Source organism: Amphiprion ocellaris, chromosome 14 (genome assembly GCF_022539595.1).
Source record: "Amphiprion ocellaris isolate individual 3 ecotype Okinawa chromosome 14, ASM2253959v1, whole genome shotgun sequence".
Lineage (NCBI taxonomy): Eukaryota > Metazoa > Chordata > Actinopteri > Pomacentridae > Amphiprion > Amphiprion ocellaris.
The window spans coordinates 19,068,486-19,088,540 of NC_072779.1; the positions used below are offsets into that span (position 1 = coordinate 19,068,486).

Here is a 20,055-nt window from a genome sequence, read left to right on the forward strand (position 1 = left end):
AGGAATCCAAAGACAATTTTGGATTGCTGGGTTCTCTGTTTTATGTTCAAAATTTGTAAGGTCCTTATCTTACTATGTGAAGTGCTATGAGATGACATATGTCATGAATTGGCGACATGTAAATAAAACTGAATTGAACTGAATTGGATATAACAGGGTGTTACCATGTATGAATTGAAATCAATGTCATGGCTATGTATGATTTGCCCCAGAGGCCGTATATGATGAATAAGAGTCTACCCAAAATAGATGCTTGATTGATCCAACAAATTAGTCTTAGTCTTTAAACTGACTAAGCAGTTACAATGACTACTTTGCTAAAAGTAAACAGCTGAAATCTTACGTAAAAAAAATACAGTTGAGACAGTTTGCTTAAAATTATTTTAAACAACAGTGGAAACAGTCTAAGAAACTAAAGTTAATCAGCTGAAAGTGAATAAATGGTTAAAATAGAGCAAACTTGTCACGGTAACATTAGCATGGACTATATATGTACAAATGAAGCTAGTGAGCTAAACATAAAGTGACTGGGCGAAATAACTTAAAATAGTGGATAAATAGTTAAAATATAAATCTAAAGTAATGGATAAACATTTGAAAAATGCATAACAATTGAATAATATAATAGTTGGCTAAATTAAATAAACTGTTGACATGTTCACCAAAAGTACAGAGTTGAAATACAGCAACAGTGTCCAGACAGATTAACATCGCCTGTAGATAAAATACGTTAGTTAGCTAAAAGTAATGGGTGAATGTCTGAAATATGTAATAGATAAATAGTTTAAAAGGTTACCTAAAAGTAATGGATAGACATTTAAAAAATCTATAACACTAGCTTGCTAGTAGTAAATAAACACTTGACATGCTCCATACAAGTGTTTGGACAATAGCTAACTAAAAGCACTGGCTAATAGATTGAAACAGCCACAAGTTAACAATTGACATAATTAGCTAAAATGTCTGGATAAACAGTTTAAAAGGCAGCTAAAAACATAAATGGCAGCAACAGTTAGCTAAAAGCAATGTGTGAAGTATCCATTTTCTGCCATTACAAGTGGTACTAAGAAGATTGTGTACTTAGCTAAATGTTGCCAATCCGACTTTATGAAAATACTGTCATACGTTCAACTATCATTTTAAAGAGCCATTTTATAATCCATTCAAAAAAATAATGAGCAGTTTATTGGTGAGGGGCTTTTGAGCTCATCTCACCATGGACTACATTACAATCCCTACACAGAAAACATAGTCAGGCCACAGTCAAATATACAGATTGACACAGTGAATGCATTTTGATTACATTGGATGCTTTTAATCAAACATGTGGCTGTAATGTGCATCAGATGGCACCAGTGGTTTCTCTGCTCGATAATAGGCTGAGGTTAGAAAAAAAAAAGAACAAAAGTGAAATTGCACAAATTAGTGAATGCTAATAAAGCGGAGGCAGGGAGTGACAGATGACTGAGAGCAACAACCTCCGAGAAACACCTAAATTTCATGGAGTGATGGATGAGTGAAGGCTGTGGTGAGAGGGGCTGATAGGAGGAGAGAGATGCAGACATTTGCAGCCTGCCCTGCCCCCTCATCAGTCTCTGGGGAACGACGGATTATGGAAATGTATAAATGCAAGAGAGAGGGAGAGTGACAGACAGCGAGGAGGAGAGAGAGGAGGAGGAGGAGGAGGAGGAGAGAGAGAGAAAATAAGAGAGGGAGGGAGGCAGAGCGATGCGATTGGTCGACCGTTATAACATCAACCGTGACAGAAATATTTCTCTCGCAGTCTAAGAAATAGAGGAAGAGACAGCCAGAGACAGTAGACTCAGGAAACACATTCAGGTCTGTTTTCAAAAATCTCTGGAAGGAATCAGAAGAGAGAGGACTTTAGAAAGAAAGAAACAAAGAGAGAAAGAAACAAAGCAGGGCAAAAAAAAGCAGGGGGAGATGACAGAAAGGTGGACTTATTAACTTATGACTCCTGAGGGCGGTGGAGATTTTTCTCTTAAGAACAGGAGTGTTTTCAAAATCAGCATAAATGCGTCTCAACATGTAGACATTCTGCAGTTTTCTGGTTAAATTTCCCCCCTTTTTTGTCCTCCCCCTGACTTTTACCCTTTACTCTGAACGCCAGCAAAGAAAAGTCTTAATGTTTTTGGAGAAATCTGAGGGATGCGTTTGAGACAAAGATGCAAAGCAGAGAATTCTGACATGGTGCCGACCCAAACTGACAGAGACGAGGACAGAGTGGACTGTTCAGAGGCAGACACGTCTCCCACCAGACACAGGTATTCTCTACTCGATATTAAGGTCAGTCAAGATATTGAGCCATGCTAACTGAAACTACCATCAATATTGTGCTCTGATCTTGTATTTGTAAGTCCTTTTGGATGTGTTAAATACTCTTTTGAATTGAAAGCTGATTAGAATATTTTCTGCCTCAATGATTTATACTTTTACTTTGCAAAATCACCAGGGGCAACCAGTAATTTGCTTTGTCAGAATATAACTGCCTAACGTGCAGAGCAATACACTGAATTGACAGTTTAGTAATAACAATAAGTACAGACTGTCTTTGTAAATAATAACTCAAAGCTAACCTGCCAGCTGCTTGTTTACAGACGTGGTAAATATGACTTAGAAATATGCGTCATTAATGGTGTTCTTGATTCTTGATTCAGAGCAACAGATGAACTGAAAGCCATACAAACAACAAACTACTGAACTATCACAAGCCATAGCCATTGTAGACAATAATCCTCAGTGTTTTTACTGCGCTTAGTATCGGCAAGAATCCTGTGCCTCTGTTGTCAGTGTGTCAGTCAGACACTTGGTGGCTACTGTGAGAAGAAAAAAAAAGATGTGTAGGCTCTGTCTAAAGAGAAACTACAGGGAGGAGGAGGAGACAGACATTTTGCCTGTCAGAGACTGAAAAGAGGAGCACCGGGCCAACAACTGACAACTGTGGCTGTGAACGGACATATAAGCGCTTCCTAAATCCACAGCAGTCAGAAAGCAGCCGTCCTGCTGTTAGACACACAAAAACTGAGACATGAGTGGAAGCAGCGAAGCCACAGTTTGAGCTGATTGTTGATTGTTACTGAAACTGAGCTCTACCTGCCTGGAAGGTTTAGACTCAGCTTGCATCAGACAACAACCTCCGGTAGAGTTAAAGAAGGATCAGAGTGACCAGTATCCAGAGAGAGGAGGAGAGCAGGGAGGAAATTCCCTTTCTCTCTCTCGACCCGTGTGGTTGTCAGGCTGGCCAGCTCAGCCATGGCGTTCACCTTTGCGGCCTTCTGCTACATGCTCACCTTGGTACTGTGCGCCGCGCTCATCTTCTTTGTCATATGGCAGGTGAGTGGCACCGCTGCACACACCGAGACTAAAACGGGCACATCTAGGACCTGTAAATGTCCACACTCCATCATCCCACACAGGCAGACAAACACATCCACCTACACACAGTTGTACAACGCTGACAGGAACACAGCATACACACACCTCGCTCAGGTCTTGTGGAGGTAATGGCATGCATAAATGTTCCCACTGTACTGACTCTTCAAATGACCCCTTAAAAGCCACCAGATGAGACTGTAGAAACATAATTGGTTGGAAAATGATTATTTTTGAGGTGGGTGAAACATCGCGGAATTGCGCGAGTCTTAATTTGTGCATTTTTTCATGTGTTTTGCATGCAGTAACTTTAAGCGCTTGGTGCTGTTAGTAAAATTAACTGGGGCCTATCTGACCTTTTCACACCCAACAAAACGAGAGGTTCCAGATGGCTCCATCCCATATTCTAACAATAAACAGTTCCTCAAACAAGGTGTTCAGGGTTCAGCAAACTGCACGTAATGAGTGCAGGGAGGCGGCAAAGCACAGCGATCATAAATCTCCCAGCCAGACTGCTATGAATCTGTCTGCCTGCGGCATTTTGAGTGGAATTTGCACAGATATCGCTGGAGACCAGTGCACTCGGTTCGCTGGTTGCACAAACACAGACTCAACAAACACCAAGGCTTTGATCTCTCCCCTTTAACATTGGCTCCACGGAGGCAGGAATAATATGCGATACGGAACGCATCATTATGAATATAAGACTTGAAATGACTAACGTACCAATTGACTAAGTGGGTGAGACTACATATGAGTCAGTCAGTGTGTCTGTGTGTGAAAGAGACGGCGAGAAGCGTGTGTCTGGCTCAGCACTCGACCATGTGACTGAAACGCTCATCAAACTATGATTTTGTTCCCTCCTTCCCCCAGTCTGCCTCCACCCACGGGTACAGCACCCCAACTATATGAAGCTCTCAACCAATCGGAACATTTGTTCACTGCTATAGTAACCATGGTTCCCGCTCAGGGGCTCACCATGTCGCCATGGAAACTGCATCTGTTTACAACAGAGCTAAGTGTGAAAGAAGATGAGGGAGAGCCGTATAGATTTATACGGGGGGGAAATTACTGCTTTTATTTCAGCCAGATAGAAGTGTTCTCTTTCTCAAGTCATCATTCATTGTTGATGCTAATGTATCTGCAAATAAAGCCTGTTTGTTATTGCTTTTCAATGAGCCATCAAAGTGAAGCTCCGCTATTTAAAAGCTACGCTGATGACAAACACAGCAGGTGGCCTTTACACGTAGAATTATTAGTATTTTTATTGAGCTATTAATCAGGGAGCTGCTGAGGGAAATTGTCATCCTCGCCTCACAGTGAGCAGCAGTTGAGCTATCAGCATGTCACATCTGAACAATAGCATTTGTTCTCCCTGCAGTGTTCCCAATTTATAATATTTTGAAGAGCACAGAAACCCAATTAGATTTTATATAGTCTTCCAGCATATTACAATCCTCTTAAATACAAACTCAACAAAGCATTCATTTTAATTCATGCAAGTTATTACATTTTTAACTTTCCAAAGCATAACTTGTGACGATTGTTTTAATCCTGCCAGAAAAATTGTAATTGTCATTCAAAAAGAAAAAAAAAGCCATCTGCGTCTGTGTTAATATTCTGTTTGGAGCTTGCTGAGTGGAGGCTTATAATTTGGAAAAGATAAAAATCTACAAATAAGGCTAAAACTGATAACAAATGAGTGATAAATCAGATTGTTTTTGGGGCCATTTTTGTTCTTTCAGTAGTAATAAATAATAATCTCTAATATAACAAACGTAAAAACAACTGGAGCTCTCAAACAGGATAAAAAGCTATGCTCTAACTAATTATGTATGCACACATTCACCATTAAACCACCATTTGTGCTCAGGCAAAGTGAACAATGTGGCTGCAGCTGTACAGGATGTGGAGAGTGTTGCCATCAGCTGTATCGACCTGCTACACGCACATTACAGTTACACTATGTGGACGTAGCTAAGTGGAAAGAGCTCACACATGTCCATTATTTTTCAGATCATTGCATTTGATGAGCTTCGCACAGACTTCAAAAACCCCATTGATCAGAGCAATCCCACCAGAGCGGTAAGAACCCTGCTGTTTTACTTCTTTCAAGAGTCATCAAACCTTCACTGTGCACACGGAGAAATCCCTTCTTTTCTGATTCAACAAGAACATTCAGCAGCCTACACAGGAAATGGCAGAGAACAAATCGAGGGTTTCTCTCCAACAAAGCTGCATATTAAATTCTCAGTTAATATTTCACATTTTTACAAAGCAGTATACACAGTATACCACAGCACGCTGGTTTTCACTGTTTGCAATCATCAAGAAAGCAGCCATCATTTTATGTACCTGTCAGATGTTTAATTCAGCTACCATTTGTCAGTCAGTCAATTTTTCAACATCAAATATTTGCACTGCTTTCCTCTAATCCCAGCTTCCAGGTGATATCAACAGTAGCACCCAGACAGCGTTTCTTTGAGCACTCATTTGTATGCAGATTAAAGCAATCAACCTTCTATGAAGACGTCGGCTTAATCAATTGAAGAGATTCATGCAAATGAGGCCACCGTTTCTACAATGAGATGCCGTGCTGTCGCCACAATAGAAGTGCAGATTGAAAGCTTCTCCTCGCTGTGACGAGAACAAACTTATTCACTTGAGTCATGCTTGTAAATTCAGCATGGCAGGCTTACAGCAAAACAACAATTGATCCAAATGTTTTCTTTTCTTACCAGGTTGCCTGCATACAGCATGTAGACTTAAAAAAATAGTTAACGTTGTCATGAGTCAATAGTGAGCGTCATTATTAACAGCAGTCGTGAACGTCTTTTTTACAAGTTAGCTAATGTTCTGTGAACCTGTATCTGAACTGCAAAGTGAGAGTGATGAGGAGTGGGAGAGGAAACTGTGAAAACAGACTGTGGGAGTGTGGAGGCATGCCAGCTACAGGGGGTGGACACAATAACTGCAACACCTGTAAAGTACAATGCAATCAAAACACAGTACAGCAGCTCTGCTATTTTTCCCCTCAGACAAAGACAGAGAGCAGCTTTGTCTCTCATAAGACGTCAGCAGCCTGCGAACATTACAAGCTTCACGGCGGTGCGATTTGTATTAAAGCTCCTCCTGGGAGTTTCATTCCATCGGACTGTAAGATGACAGTCTAAACATGTCATCTCAACTGATGTCAACATGTCAGCTGTGTGCAGAAATAACACGATACGCAAGATGCTACACTGCCAGTCTCTCCCAAAATCAATAAGCTGCACAAACACAAGGCGAATTACATGGCAGCAGCCTCGGAAAAAAATAAACAGCAATTATTTCTGATGTTAGCAGAGAGCAAAGCGTGTTCACCCAACTGACGACGTGAACAAAAAGGACCAAAGCAGCAAATATTTGTCAGCAGTAAAGACAACAAGACAGAGTTTAAACGTGTGTTTCCAAATCAGGTTTGTGTATCCATCCATTAATCACAGTTCCAGTCTCAAAGGACCAGCAGGAACCACCGTGATTGGCTGATTGACCGAAAGTGACTGTAATGTTGAATTATTTCCCCTTGAAATGCTTTGAAAGGTGAATCAGCCCATTAAGAGCTGTGCCATGTCAAGTGGCTGCAGAATTATTCTTTTGTCCATGAAATAACAAATCACCCAAGTCTTGCTCTTGACATTTCTTTCATTTCCAGCCTTCTTTAAAATTAGCCGCTGTTGAAAAATTACAAGGCAGACTGACACCTAAATCAGTCATTTTACCCTTTGACAATAATCACTTGAGTAAATTACCAATCAAACTAGAAAACTTTCTGTCATGCAATTGTTGTCCTTTCATTTCTTCTGCATGCTGTTAAATATCTCTAAATATCTCATGTTTCTTTATCAGAACCATAAAATATTCAGATAAACTGGATAACCTGATACAAACTAGGCCACCTCAGGTTAGAAATTCTGTGGAGCGCAACAGTTTAAAAAATGCAATAACAAAATGTCGTAGCTTAGCTGGAAGGTCCAGCACTGTGATTTTTACGTTTTAAAGTTCGGTATTTTGGAAGGATGATTTGCACAAAAGAAAAAATTACACAGACCAAATTTAAAAAGTAAGACTGGATAGGAGGTGTCTGGCAGTAGATTCCGGGCAAAACGCACAATCAGGTCAAAGTGTGGTTCACTGGTGATAATAATAATAATAATAATAATAATAATAATAATAATAATAATAATAATAATAATAATAATAATAATAATAATAGTGGTACTGATACTAATGGTTTTATGAATAAATATTCAAAAACAAAATCAAAAAATATGTTACACAGTTCATGACGACCAGAACTAAAATTGTAAAAAAGGTAAAATATTTTAAAATAAATACAACAATTATTCACATGTTAAGAGAAAAATTTTTAATTTCATTTGTGAAGAGATTTAAAGCTGCAGTAGGCAGATTTCTGGGAAAAACAACAAACAAACAACATTAACAAAACAGACAGCAAACATCAACAAAAAACCCCAGTGAGAATTACATTACATGATGTTGCCATCCTTCTGCAGCTCTTCTTTATCGATTCTAAGCTCCTCCCACCAGATGAGTATGCAATTCAAATAAGCTTAAAAATAAACATTTCAGCCCTGATCTCCCAAGTGAAAGTCTCCACGTAACCCATTGTGCCACAACGTCCTTTCGGTACCATGGACTTGTTATTTATACTCATTGAAACCCGTGTGATTGGCTGAAATCTTCCATCTCATTTTGCATTTTCTAAACATTGTGTGGGGAGAAGGTGCAGAGGTTTAGTTTCAATATGTTGAAAGGGTAGGAGTTTTTACCCAATCACACCAAAAGAATCACTGCCTATCACAGCTTTAAAAAAAAATGATCCTGTCTGATTTCTCCATTCAGGAACAGCAAAGAAAGACTTAGTCACTGTCGGTAACAAGGAGAGAATTAGGAAACTATTAGTGGGGCGATGCTGGAGGATTAGGCAAACCACTTGACATACAGCTGACCCACACTGCTTATCTACTTGATATATTTTGTTTCACAAAATAAATGAAGCAAAACAAATTAGCAATCCATCAGTTAATTACTTAACCATTGCTACTTTGCCTGTGCTCTGAGCCTGGTAATAAAAACAGAGTAATCTGCGTGAATAAACAAGAGTAAAACAGTTCATTTGCCTTGCTTTCCAGTCAATGGACAACCAAATAAAACATCACTGCTGCTGGCTAGTCGATGCAGAGAGAGATGGATGACTTTCATTTCCAAACTGATAATAGAAGCCTCTCTGATGGCTCACAGGAGACTCAAAGCTGTTAGTTTTACAAGACAAAGTGAAAAGGTCTGTGCCCATCATGGTTCTTTGTCCCTGAAATGTGTCTGTTGTGTTTTTGTACTGATGAATGCAATCAGTCAGGGCGTCTCAACAATGCGCCATTAATCAGTCATTCATGCGGCTTCATGCTGTTGTTGGATGAATGAAAAAATCATTTTAGATGTGTAATGCAAAACAGCACAAGAGTTTGAGATTTTCAAAAAGCAGCTGGTTGGTCAGTTAAATATTTATTGTTATTTATTATCAGTTGTTTGGTCTACTTTAATGGGAATCGAATGTAATGTACAGACATATGCATCTTTGCTATATCCACAACACTTAATAGGAATCTACATTTAGAACTGAAGATCAGGTCTATGTTTTGCATTGAACTAAACTGTCTAACTAAAATGAAATCCTTCGAAAAAGAATTCTCTACACACTAAAAGGATGCATTGTTTCTGCCTTGAGACAGTTTTCATGGCTAGGCACTGCAGGTACAAAGGAAGAAGAAATTTGCAGACTATTGACCAGGTTTTCTTTATATCCTCTCCACAGAGGGAACGAATTCTCAACATTGAAAGAATCTGCAACCTGCTTCGCAGAGTGAGTAATACTTGTTTTTCACCTGCTGATGGTGGATGACTAAAATAGAGGGGCTTCAGACAGCCATGGCCATTTGTCTCTCTAACCATTGTGAGGACCATGATGCACACTGATTCATTTCCCATGTCACCATGTCATTCCCACAACCTACCATTACCACTCTGCACACACACACTGATGAAGAACACTGACACAGTTAAGGTTTTACGTATGTTTTCAGAATTTCTTTTTTTTCTTTCACATTCTAAGGCTTTTAAAAAGGAACTCTGTGTTCCTGAGAGCCTGCATGCTGGGGAAGTCATTTTTAGATCCATAAAAAAAAAAAAATTACAACAAAAGCTTAAATTGAAGCGGTAAGACAGCACTGGGTTCATACTGACAGCTGTGTCTTTCTTCTGTAAAATGATAAATGCTGCTATGATTGAATGAAAATTTTGCTACTCTGTTAGTGAAATTAAGCTTATTATTTTTATGTGTTTTACCTGTATGAAGCTAATGACTTGCAGATCTTTGACAGCTTTATCTACTCAATCATAGAACTAATCAGACTATTTTGACTTATATTTTTGACTTTCTAATAAGCAGTATGATGTTATATTCATGCCATAGACTGTATATAAAAGACAAACGTAGCCTCTAGTTTTGAAAAGTGAAGCGCCTTAAACCTGCATTCCTTCTAACGGCCAGCAGAGGTCGACAGCTCTGGTTATAAAAACAGGTCAGATTGTACAGAAATCTTTAAGAAACTCACGCTGCTTCTAACTTGATTTGTTTCCTCAGTAAATATTTTCCTCATGAGTTTATGGTTTCAGCCTTTCATGTCAGCCTCCTTTAATACAGCATGGTATTCTTTGGTAAATTATTTAGTTAATTACTTACTTAAAATAGATGCTAAAGCAGGGTGTGCTTTTGAGTGTGGCTGCCCTCTGACTGACAGGTTACGAATGTATTCAACTCTTGCTCATTACATTTAGTTTCCAAACCAAGGTGCAATGGACAAATTCCTAATCTGAGGCATCAGATTAGGAGTCCACAAACCTATTGTTGATGTCACAGTCACTATGTCCATCTTTTATATACAGTCTATTGTTAAGGCCAAATCAGCCTGCAGGGACATTTCTCTGTAACCAATCAGTATCAATGAACAAAATATTAATTTGACATAGAGAATCTAGTAAAGGTTGATGGGAGCAAGTACGGGTTGTCATGTCAAACAAGAAAATGCATCTATTTAACAGTTGTTATTTACTTGAAGCTATAACTAGCAATAAAAATAGTTGATCAAATTGGTACTTGTACTTTAAAGGTCTTGCCCTGAGAAACAAATTCACAGACTATCAACAGACTGGACATGCAATCATCTCTGTACAGTTTTATAGTGTCTTCTAGCTCATTGTTTTGGTATTCTGGCCCCAACCCTACTGTTTGGGTTCATTCTCAATGCCTCATAGCACAGTCTTTGGCTGACACAGGCAGCTGTTTTCAGACAAAAAGGTCTGAAAAATGACAGTGTACTACCTGCTTAGCAATCACCTTCTAGATGGTGATAATTATCTGTACTTGTGAATAGCTTGTGCAAGCTGCAACTGAATAATCAGAAAATAACTTATCACTTGTTTAGAACAATTTTATTCATTGTGACTGTATCCCCTTTGTGGCTGTTTTTCTGGCTTTGGCACATGATGATCCCTAATCCCACCAACAAAATTGATCATCTCAAACCTTTTTACAACCGGGTAAACGGCTGAACATGAGCATGACACCAGACCTGTTTGAATAATAAAAAAAATCTGAGATGTGGGCAGCACTTCAGAGCTCTGAAGCAAGCTAGCTTTGTCAAATTACAGCAACCTCTACTAACGTAAACCAGTGTGCATGTGTTTGAAACTGTAATTGCACTTGTAGCAGCAGCAAGTCTTGAGTAGCATTAACACCTTTTGTGTGAAAGTGTTTGCATCGCACTGTGTTTTTGGTTTCGTAGACTCTAGTTCCATCACATCACGCAACGAATATTTTTTTCTGAAGAGATGTTGCAGTGTGATAATTTCCACACTGCAGTTTTTTAGTATAACATGCAGAGCTGTAACTGATTCCCTGTGTCTGCTCCGGTTAGCTGGTGGTACCCGAGTACTCCATCCATGGGCTCTTCTGCCTGATGTTCATGTGTGCTGGAGAGTGGGTCACACTTGGCCTAAATATCCCGCTGCTCTTCTACCATCTGTGGAGGTACGGTCCCATAACAGATGTCTGACTAGCTTGTGTTGGTCCTGAGGGTGAGTGAGCCAAACTTTCTACTTTTTCAGGTTCTTTCATCGGCCGGCTGACGGATCAGAGGTTATGTACGATCCTGTCAGCGTGATGAATGCCGACATTCTCAACTACTGTCAGAAGGAGTCCTGGTGTAAGCTGGGCTTTTATCTGCTCTCTTTCTTCTATTATCTCTACAGGTAGGAAACAAATCACAATGTTTTCTGTACGCTGTGTCTTGATTGTGCTTCAGTGATGCCAGATTTGTTCAGACATAGGAACTTGTACAGTCACTATTTTCTTCCTGTTTTGTCATCCGTTGCACTTTTATTTCTTGCTGTAGTATGGTCTACGCCTTGGTGAGCTTCTAACACACAGGAGATCTGAAGAAATAAAAGGAAGTATCTGTAAGAAAGACAGAAAGGAGCAAATGGAGACATAAACTGTTCTTCTCTCCATGTATCCTGACTTTATCTGGCTTTGGTTTTGGCAGTCTAACCTCGGACAAAACAAGAGGACCAATCTAATTGAATGTGAACGTAAAGGTGTTGCTCCATTCGACTGTATCGTTTTATCCCAGATACTGCTGTCGGACAACATTCGAAGCATTGAAATGAATCAGAAAGAAGGTGTTTGTGTTGCCTTTGACCCGTTACACCATTTAACAATATTTCTGAAGGGCTGGATTTTCCCCATGCTGCTCTTACTAATCCAGTCGCTGAAGTCACTGTGAATTTCCAAACACTCTGGGGCTGGAAAACAAAATAATACGTCTGTACTCTTTGACTTTGACAATGTACTAAAAGCAGGATTGTTTTGGTATTATTCCACAGATTTAAGACACCTCTGATATCAAACTGTTTGCTTTGATTGTGTGACAGGTGCATTAAACTGTAAGAAAAAGGTTAAATTGTGCAGGAGAACTTTAAAATACTGTAAGAAACGCAGAAGGCCCAGTAAGGAAAATAACGAGTCGGTGTGAGTGCAGATGCTTTTAACCAGGATGGATGGAGATAAAGCACAGACCAATTAAACATTTGCCTGATGCTGCCTCTTCCAGACGCAAAGTCAGATATAATGCTGTATTTAAAAAAAAAAAATAGCAAGGAATTATTCCTAAGTTTGACTTTGAGGGTCAATGCTTGCAGTGTGCATTCACAACAGGTATGTCCATAGCTGTGATGCTACATGCTAGGTTCATGCTTTCCAAAGAGCTTTATGCTCAGACATATAATGCCAAAAGTTTATACCTGAAAAACATTGTGCTAAATTTTAAAAAAAGTCACTTTGGGCAAGTAGACAGAAAATGAGCTTACAAAGTGGAGCCTCTTACTGTGGCCTTGCCTTTAATTTGACTTTCTTTAACACACTTTTGGCACAGTGTTTTTCCTTGGAAAAAAAAGGAAAAAACTTAGTTCTGTTGTATTTTTAGTGTGCAGGGAGCGCCTTATTCCTATTATCAGTGAAGTTTACTCTTACTCATCTGCATCTATACTATAGTCATTTTAGCACAGCAACTTTTTTCTGATCCGAGGTAGAAGATAGTAATCTCATGTACAAAAAGCAATTAACAACAGCAAACTAGCAATGTAATACGATTCATGAGACATATCGATGAAATGTTATTCAGTATTTGTAATAACTGTGAGTGGGACGCAAGTGGCAGATGAGACAACAATGACTGTATGACAATGTTTAAGTCTTTTGAGAAGTGTAAAGACAGTGATGTCATCTCAGTGCATCTACAATCATACAGTTTGAGAAGGGACAGACCTAAGACACTGATGTCGCTGATGACCAAGATGTGTAAACAGCAAAGCCTTTCCTCAGATGGTGCTGCCTTTGCTGTCACGTGTCCATTAGTTTGATCTATTTGTAGATAAGTGACGGTTCGAGTGTGTGATGTCAGTAGAAGACCAGAAACTCTTGAGGGCTCAGAACAAACTGTGATGTTGTCATACGGCGACTCAACGTGTAGTAAATGGTGGTGATGACATGTCCGATGGTTGAAATGTGCGGCTCAATTACATAACAAACGTCTCGAGTACTGCAGCCTATTGAAGTAGCTTCTAATTATGTGACAGGAGTTACTGTTAAAATTTAAACATTAGCATGAGCTTACATGAAAATCACTGATTCATGACAGCCACTGACCAAATCACTTCTAGAAACTTTCACACAGAACACACTGTATTATATTGCAGTACACATTACGGTCATGTACATTTTAATTGCACATGAGGATGCAGATTTTCTTTCTATTTATTTCTTGATTAATTTATTTTCAAACTTCAAGAAACACATTCAGGCACAACTCTAATTTTCAATGGTGCCAAGAGACATACAATATTAATAACACAAAATTAACTTTAATACCAGAACCAGTATAAAGGCTGAGGCTACCATTCCAATGTTATCAGTCCATTAAATGCCCATTATCTGCACACTTCAGTCCAATACATATGGGATAGTAGGGATGTCCGCCCCTCTTTAGTAGGCTCAGTAGACTTGTTATCATCCATTCTGATCACTGCTAAAGAGAAAATAACCCTACTAAGGTTGGTTTATGGTATATTTTATTCCAAACCAAGAATTTCTCTAAACTTATCCAAGAAATTTTGGTACCTAAACTTAAACATACACTGACTGTAAAACAGCAGTGAAAGTTAAAGTCAAAGCCTGACCAAAGTCAAAAAATAAAACTGTAATTCTGGACCACAACGGGATGTGAAGTCTCCTGGAGGAATATCCGCTGACTTCTACCTCCTCCATACCCTCCAACCTGTACATGTGGACTATTGTTCCTCCTTTACATGCTAAATTGTGGTCACACTTCCATTAAATGGGCTGAAAAGGTCCATATCTGACTGTATGTGTGGGAATGATGTGCTCTGATAATGTCTGTTGAATGATATGATAACATACAAAGTGGACTGCGTAGTGTTATATTGTAGTGACTGTCAAAAAATCCCAGGAAAAGACAAAAACCAATGCATTATTGTGCATGTTGATCTGTTCTGACTTCTTAAACTTGTCTGTTGCACTCAGGCTTGAGGGCATTAGTTGTAAAGATGTAATTTTTCAAAAACATTTCACAAAAATGTTCTTTGATTTTTTTTTTATTTAAAAAAAAAAAAAGAAAAAGAAAAAAAGGTTAAATTACTTTCCAAAACCGATCGGCATCATTGGTTTTTTAGAAAAATATCTCTCAAACAGGAATAAATATTGCATTTCATCAGGACTACTTTAAGCAGCGGATAAATATACATTTTATAGGAGCAGTTTTTATGACAGCAGGACTGTGTCTGTGGCAGTGTTTCAAATAAACGCAGTCTGCATGTTCATCATTATGAAGACACATGCTATCCAGTGCTACAGCCGGGCTTACTAATGTGCTTTTAATAGTTTCTGGACAACAATGGAGCTCTTTGGCATGGACGCATAATATATGTTAGGCTTTGGTAAGCGGGGATCGATGCTGTGTTGGTTTCTGTCTTTTCACAGAATCTACTGACATATTAAAAATATACAATACCAGAATGCCCAGATAGCTCAGCTGGCTGAGTGGGCGACCCATAAACAGGTCCTATAGTCCCTGACACAGCGGTCATGGGTTTAATGGGTTCCATGGCCATTTACTGCGTGTCATTTCCCCACTCGTCTACCCACGTTTCCTGTCTCTCTCGCCACTGTCCTATATATAATAAAGGCTAAAGGCTAAAAGGCCAAATATATACATACAGAGTCAGCCAAAATAATGCATACATACATCAGGAAAAGAAAAATGTGCATAAATATTTCAATATCAAATTTATTCAGAAATCACAAGATTAATACAAGTTACCTTTGGCCTCTACAATTACAAGAGGTGCTGAAGTGGTGGTCATTGGCTTCCAGACTTTTCTGTTGTGTTGTAGACGTCACTTGTTGATGCTACATTCATGAGGGTAATGCCATCTGTTGGGTCGTACAACAGGACACAGAGTTATCGTAATTTGATCAAACTGCGAAAGAGGCATCTATATGTGTAAAAGTATTTATACAAATTAAATATTTATGCAAGTTTTTCTTTTCCTGATGTGTGTATACATTATTTTGGCTGACTCTGTATATACATATTGAACCTACCTCTTCTGTGGTAGGGCTTCACCTCATATACACTTGTGTACATGCAGTGTCAGTCATAATCCATCCCATTAGGAGAGCATCTCAAAATTTGAATTTCAACACCTGATACCACTTTAATAGGCTGTCAGTATTTCTGAAGACATGCAGTAGACAGTACATGTTGTGCCAAACGCTGTTCCCATGAAAGTAATCACAGGACACCTAGACCTCAAAACTCTGCCAACAATGTGAGTGTGTTGAGTCTGGACAATCACTATTAAAGCACAGGAACACAAGGAAAGGAGGAGAAATACAGCTTGGTTGAATGTCATTCTGTAGTTGCTCTAAACAAAGCATTTTAGAAAATTGTATTTAAGTATATCTATTTGTATCTGTCTTTTATACATTTCTCATCGACGTACGCTACAGTAAATTTGGTGGATTACTTTATATTTATTAGGTTACACTATGATGGACAGCTATTCACATGCCGTATTCTAATAAAACAGTAATGCCAAAATGTTCATGTCCGTGTCTCTTATTTCCTGTCGCGCTGAGGGTCAGCAATTTGCCCATCTGTGAGGAGTTCTGCAGACATGATGCTCTGCCAACACCAGAGATGTACTAGAGGAGAAAAATATAATTCAGAGGATGATGAGGGGAATTCATAAGCGAGGACACTGAGTGGTGCATTAGACGGGGGAATGGAAGACTAACTGCCACATCGAAAGCTGTCGAAAAACAGCTGCATTTAGAAGTGGTTCCAGAGACATTCACACAACCTCTTGAAAGGCACCAGAATAACCAAAATCTATGAAAATGCTTGGCTGACGTGGAAAAAGCTTCTACTAGAGAGACAGCAAAGAGAGGATGATAGGCTTTCATTAAAGTCTGTACCTCCAGAATACTAACATTTCAAATTATAGAGCACAGGATGCCTATTAGACTGCCTGACAAAACTAAGCTGACAGAGTTCCTCTCCACAGAAAGACATCACTGATGAAAATGTCACTGCAGCTATAAAACATTTTTAAAAATTCTGACAGTTTCGTTTCTTCTGATTTCACATGGAGAGAAAAAAACAAACACAAAATGCTGAGTGTGTGTCTAAGCCGACTCTGGGACTCATTTGTCGGGTCTGTAAGGTTTGCCAGGTTATCACTTGTCTAAACAATGATTCAGACCGAAAACAGAGAAACAACGAGGCTTCAAGCTGGCCTTTTCCCTCTGTTTGAAAAGGACATATCATTCCCCGCTGTCACCATGGAAACTAAATTGTATTAGAAATTCCTGTTGACTCACTCTGAGGCTCTCACTCAAAACATAGAAAAATCCAATAGAAGTTGGTGCACATGCCTGGCAGCTCTGCTTCTCTCACAGTACATTTAAAAATGCCGTATTTCACCCAGTTCATTCTGTATATAACAGTTTCATGCATGTAGTCATGACAACCACAGTCTCGGTTCTTGTATGCTTGACACCTGCTTACCCCAGGAAACGGACGCACACACAGCAACGTGCACGCACACACAAACGCTTGCTCACTCGCAACACATGCATCTGTTTCTGTCTCATCCCACGGTTCACACTGTTTCACACTCATCATCCCGGGCTCTTCCTTTTTCAGCACCCTCCACCATGATAATTGTCTCAACTCCTTTCCCCTCTCTCCTACGTCTGTGCTCTCACACAGAGATGTTGCCATGGAAACTGGCTACAACTGATGGGCTTGAAACGTCACGCTTGGCATACACAATTGGCAAAAGCGCGCACACGCAGAGGTGCATGCACAAACACACATGCACACACAGGCGCATATTGTGCTCATTTATTATTATGCAAGAGACTCTGGGCTGTTGCATATTATGGCTGCATGGTCACGCAGGGAAACCGTAAGTACATGCTGGTGGTGTGATGCACTTTGTAAGTACAAGTACGCACACAGTCAAAGTTACAGGTTAAGTTTTCTTGGTAGAAAACCACAACAATGACAAAGAGGAGATAGTGAAAATGAGAGCATGACAAGAAAAATCAAAACTCAATAGTTCTATTCAAAGAAAAGGCTCAGTCAAAAGAAAAAAGAGGAGAAAAGGGAAAATTAGTAGCTACTGACTGGCTTTTTTTTTTGTCTGCATGCTCACATTGCTGCCAGATTCAAAATGAATGTGGTTTGATATTTTTATACACAGACTCTCCCACTTCAAAACTCAGAAAGGCGCACATGAAAATTGCTGCATTTTTCACAAATCAATCAAGCAAATTGATCTTTCCATCCTGCAGAAGGACCATTTTCTCATCACAAAATATTGCTTTTGCTTTTTGTCATCCTAAGAATAAAGCATGAGCAGATGTGCCGTCTTAACGGATTCTTTTTGGTGTCCAAGAATGTGTCAAACCTGTTCACACTTTTTGTTTTTATTTGGACTGAGGATCGTCTGTCCAGACAGAGACATGACTCACTCTGGCTGTCAGCTACTGTCTCATCGATATAAATGTCCCTCACTTTTATCTAAATACTAACTTCATTTTCAGGTAATGGTCTTATAAATTCAGGACTTAGCTGCCGTTTTCGATCACTGTTATGTGAGATTTTTATAAGTTTGCGAGACAGGGAAAATGACGCTTGGTGATAAATGGTTGAATAATTCCTGAGGCACTTTCAATGCTAAATTATAGACAGAGCATTGTTCGCTTGTAATGGGTCTTTTTAATCAGACAGGTCTGCTCATATCTAATTTTAAGATTCAATTTTAAGATCAAATCAAAGTAGATTTTTTATGAATGAGGCCCTGAGGCTTTTATATGAGAGGTTTAGGCTGTGTGCTTTTTTTTTTTTCCTCTTGGTAATGATCATGACAGTGTCTAATTTTACTCCTGATGATAGACGACTGTAATACTGATGATAATGGTGGTTTAACACTTGAAAGATCATTATAACATTCTATTAATATATAGGGCAATAGCAGCTTTTCACAGTTCAAGGAGTATCAGACTGAGACACATTCGATTAGTCTGAGAATATTTTAGCACTACAGGCAACAAAGAGCAATGATGTCTGTCCCACTTTGGTCAGAATTTTTTGTGTGTTAGTTTTAGGCTGTCATTATCATCACTAAAGATGGATGTGTGTTTGGATGGTTTGGATGGCAGTGTTAAAATTAAATACAATAGGGATATGTCATTAGTATCTGCTAGACCAGAGGTGGGCAAACTTTTTGGCTCAGGGGCCACATTGAGTTTTGAAATTTGACAGATGGGCCAGCATCAGATGGATGGAAATTGTGCAAACTAATATGAATTACATGTTAAAGACATTACTGACAAAGTAAAGAATACTCACATTCAGTTTCAGTGGGAACAGTGTTGTTGGTCATCCTTTTTTCCCCCCAAACTTAACCAGCGGATATGAGAGTGGTCAAGCAAGTCCTGGTGATCAGCAGGCTTCACGACATGATCAAGATGCAAAACAGACTTACAGAGCGCTTCCTGATGGATTATGCAGTGGAGGAAAATCACATCCAGCTCAGGGTTTTCCTCCTTCACCTTATCCTGGATTCCCTCTCAGCAGCCCGATGTTTTTTCCTGTCAAGTTTGGCGATCCATCCTTGGTGACATTGGTGAGTTTACACCAAGGCAGCTTCAGCCTCTCGATGACCCCAGACACCCTGTTCTACAAGTCCTCTGCTCCTGTTTTCCCCTTCATGGAGTCCATGGTCAAAAATTCCTCCGTTGTCTCAAAATTGTCGTTAATCCCTCTAATAAAAATTAAAAGCTGAGCAGTGTCTTTTATATGTCATCACTTTCGTCCAGTGCTAATGAATATAACTTGAAGGACTTCGCTTTTTCGTTCAGTGAGCTGGCTAAGTCTTCGTGGATTAGTTCAACACGGCGAGTAACTGTCCTGCGTGATAAACTAATTTTTTCAAATTTGTTTTTGCTCTCTGGACACAGGAGACCTGCCGTCTCTACCATGCATTCTTTCAAAAGCTCCCCTTCGGAGAAAGGCTTGCTAGCCTTTGCTATTTTGAATGCTAACAAATAACTTGCCTTCGTGCTTGACTCTTGAATCGTAGTTTGTCGAAGAAAGTATTTTGCTGCGTCTGTAAACTGGCTGCTAACCTCTGAGCCATAGCTGTCCGTTCTTGTGCTGACTGGTTGCTAGCATAGTTAGCATGCTTCGTGGAAAAGTGTCGGCTGATATTGTATTCTTTAAAAACCGCAACGGTGTCATTGCAAATAAGACATACAGCCTTTGAACGGACTTTAGCGAAAAAAATATTTAGTAGTCCACTCCTTCTGAAACACTCGACACTCACTGTCTGCTTTTCTTTTCTTTGATCCACTCCTTGTTACAGCAGCTCAATGCAGTCGCAAAGTCGAAGAAG

At 39.4% G+C, this 20,055-nt stretch overlaps 1 protein-coding gene across 1 annotated transcript; it reads left to right on the top strand.

Annotated features, from left to right (window-relative positions):
- Positions 1-1,777: 1,777 nt before the first annotated feature.
- On the top strand, positions 1,778-16,194 carry cnih2 (cornichon family AMPA receptor auxiliary protein 2). Its single transcript, XM_035951036.2, has 6 exons — positions 1,778-3,354; positions 5,410-5,478; positions 9,269-9,316; positions 11,430-11,542; positions 11,620-11,763; positions 11,907-16,194. Exons 1-6 carry the CDS (start codon positions 3,274-3,276, stop codon positions 11,932-11,934), a joined length of 483 nt encoding a protein of 160 aa, XP_035806929.1. The 5' UTR covers positions 1,778-3,273; the 3' UTR covers positions 11,935-16,194.
- Positions 16,195-20,055: the final 3,861 nt, after the last annotated feature.